Consider the following 2905-nt stretch of genomic DNA (forward strand, 5'->3'; position numbering starts at 1 on the left):
GAGTACGGTTTAGATATGGGACTTCATTAGTGCATGAATGACGTGAAAATAACTAGAGAACGAACGTGAACCTACATTCAACAGTGTAGAAGAACCTGTTGGTAATAAAACAAATTAAGATATAATTATGCTGGAAATGTCTTGAAACAGATACAATAAAATACAAAATCTTGTTAAATATTTGTTACTTGGTATTTGTTTTCATTTGTTTTCAAAATCTTTTTTTTTTTTTTTTTTCCAAATGAAACTTTATAATGGGAGTACTAGCTTACTTGCGATGGGTACTTAAATTATTACGGCTTACGGGAAAAAGGGTCATCCCTAAAACCTATGGAATCCCATGAAGAAAATACAAATAAAAAAGAATAAAGAAAAAAATCAACGTGATTCACATTATCGATTATTGAGTGTTTTTGTTGTTCTCGCTTATCCATATTTGAATATGTATATTTTTTCTATGGTTCGGTTTTGTCTGTTTCAAAAAAAAAATATTATTCACTGAAAAAAATTCATTGCAGTAATGTAGATTTCTCATAAGAATTCTTATCCTTGTTTAAAGACTAAAATGTAGTATAAATCATTGTATGGTATTATGTTTTTGTGCGTAATCGTCATAGATAATCATTCTCTTAAATGTTAGAGCTTTCCAGGAATATCTATTTATTTCCAATGTTTTGCTGATTCCTGCCATAGATTATAACTGTTCATTCCGCTTTTGGTTAAAGCATTCTTTTTATAAAGTATCACATATTGCAACTCTGTAAAACTTTGTACGTATCTTTGTCTTTGGACGGTTTCAACAAGGACTTTTTAAGATCAAATCAAAGTGAATGGATTAAGGAACATAGCAATGAGCTATAGGCAATAGGTTTGGGTTTTGTTAACGCTGGAAACCCTCAAAAGACGACAATACGTTTTGTTTTGTTTTTGGTAAAGTGTTGGCTGTAGCCACTTACCTCCCATTATACAATCTGGAACTGAGTCGTTCCACATGGGATAATATGGTGTTAATCCTGGCACACATTGCAGAGTTCCGTTGCCTTTCAGACTGTATCCATCCATACATGTAAGATGAAGGATAGAACCAAACCACGTGATGTTAGAATCCCAAGATCCACCAATCGTGTCGTTCAGCTCCTCACAGAAACCTACAGAAGCTATAAAATAATAATAATAATATTTAATTTTTATATAGCGCATAATACAAATAAAAGAGAGGTTTGAGATATGATTTTTGTGAAAAATTTATCGGCTCTGATTTTGTCAGATGAAGGGGTTTATGAGATACGTTTTGAGAACTTGTTCACATTTTAGACGAACGATGATTATGGCATTTTGCAAAATGTAAACACAATGACATGCATGCTTTAATATCAAATAACAATTATCGGTTTGATTTTTAATTCTAAGATATATTTTAATTGTATCCATCTTCTGTTCTGGACATAACTCGATAGATGATTCCAGTGAGAAGTAAAATTCCAAGAAGAGTACCAACGTATAGTTTGATGGTATCCTCTTATATTATAACGTGATCGCAAAGACGTTGAAAAATGAACCTAAGGCCATTACAATGATCATGTGCCTTACCTGTTCAAATATGTGAACAGGAAAATGACATATTACATTAGCGGTACATGATTTATAAAGCAATTACAATACAGTTTTTTTTAAATGGCTCTTTATAGTTTGCTTCTTGAAAGTTTTTTTTGATTGTATTAAATAAATAACGTCTGCATATGCCTACCGTCATAAACTGCCATTTTTAATAGCGACGTTGTTTCTTTGCTGCACTTCGGTGCATCTACCAACTGGACTTCGGCAGATGTGGAACAAAAACATTTAACGTGATTCATAATAGCGATAGTTTGGATTTCGTGTGTTTTACACGAATTGATACAGCGTGCAGTCGATGGGAAAGTAAATCTAGGGATGTTCTGTAATGTCTCAGTGTCGAGTTCATAGCATCCTTTATATCCGGGCTCTGTGGAAAAAAAACCAACGAGATACTTGAATGTAGAAACAAACAAACATATGATAATAAGCAAACCCTTGTAATGATGAGGAGGAGAGCGTCAACAATAGGTAAATTTAGAATTCCGTCTCTGTCTCTCTGCCTTTCTCTCTGTCTGTCTCCTTCCCTCTCCCTCCCTCTCCCTCATTAAGCATTTAATCAAGGCGCTCGTGGTTGTTCTCAAACATGCAACATCATTGTTCAATGGAACCAGACTGGGAATTGTTTACTTAAACTTTCTAAGGTTTAAGAAATATCAAATTATGTACACGTTTTCTTATATTATTCACTCTAGCCCTTTCGCCCCCGAAAAATCTAATCAACAATTATTTTATTATATAAATGGAAGGGTAAAATTGCTTCTTAAGGAATAGTCCTCACTTCTGTTCATTTTTTCTTCTTCACAAAAGAGCATCAACGTATCTCCCTATACATAAATCAGGACAAACGAGAGACATCTTGACTCACCATGACATATTATTTTGACGACCTTCTCAGACGAACACATTGAATGCTCAGCTGTGCAATCCACCAGACGATATGTATCTGTAGAAACATGTCGTAAAAATAAGAAATGTTGAACTGGACAATAATAAATACGTATTAAGAAGTAATACCAGTGCGAACTTTGAATATTCTATTAATACTGAAGGGAAGAAAAAGTATATACGAACTAGGGTTGCAAGTTGGGGCTCTTGTACAGTTGTCTTTTAGATGATCAGATGCACATGCGGAGTTCACGTATGAGATCTCCTTGAAACCAGGATAGCCAAGTTCTCCACAAATCACCCCTGCCACACTTTCGGTTAAGCTGTCTTCACAGACTCTCTTCCATTCACCAGACTGTGTAAACAGCTCGAGGAATCCTTCTGCTGGTGAAGCACCGGCCAT

At 34.6% G+C, this 2905-nt stretch overlaps 1 protein-coding gene across 1 annotated transcript; it reads right to left on the reverse strand.

The window, feature by feature from the left end:
• Positions 1-293: 293 nt before the first annotated feature.
• Positions 294-2905, reverse strand: LOC105443408. Its single transcript, XM_011676516.1, has 5 exons — positions 2689-2905; positions 2483-2560; positions 1748-1984; positions 957-1157; positions 294-328 (listed from the first exon to the last, which is right to left on the reverse strand). The coding sequence occupies exons 1-5, from the start codon at positions 2903-2905 to the stop codon at positions 294-296; spliced, it is 768 nt and encodes a 255-aa protein (XP_011674818.1).

Source organism: Strongylocentrotus purpuratus, unplaced genomic scaffold, assembly GCF_000002235.5.
Source record: "Strongylocentrotus purpuratus isolate Spur 01 unplaced genomic scaffold, Spur_5.0 spur5_scaffold_7, whole genome shotgun sequence".
NCBI classification, from domain to species: Eukaryota; Metazoa; Echinodermata; class Echinoidea; order Camarodonta; family Strongylocentrotidae; genus Strongylocentrotus; species Strongylocentrotus purpuratus.

Coding starts and splice junctions, on each gene's coding strand:
- LOC105443408 (XM_011676516.1), bottom strand. CDS start 2,905: ATGGCCGGTGCTTCACCAGCAGAAGGATTCCTCGAGCTGTTTACACAG. Junction 1,985..2,482: donor CGTCAAAATAATATGTCATG/GTGAGTCAAGAT, acceptor TTTTTTCCACAG/AGCCCGGATATAAAGGATGC. Junction 1,158..1,747: donor AAAAATGGCAGTTTATGACG/GTAGGCATATGC, acceptor ATTATTTTATAG/CTTCTGTAGGTTTCTGTGAG.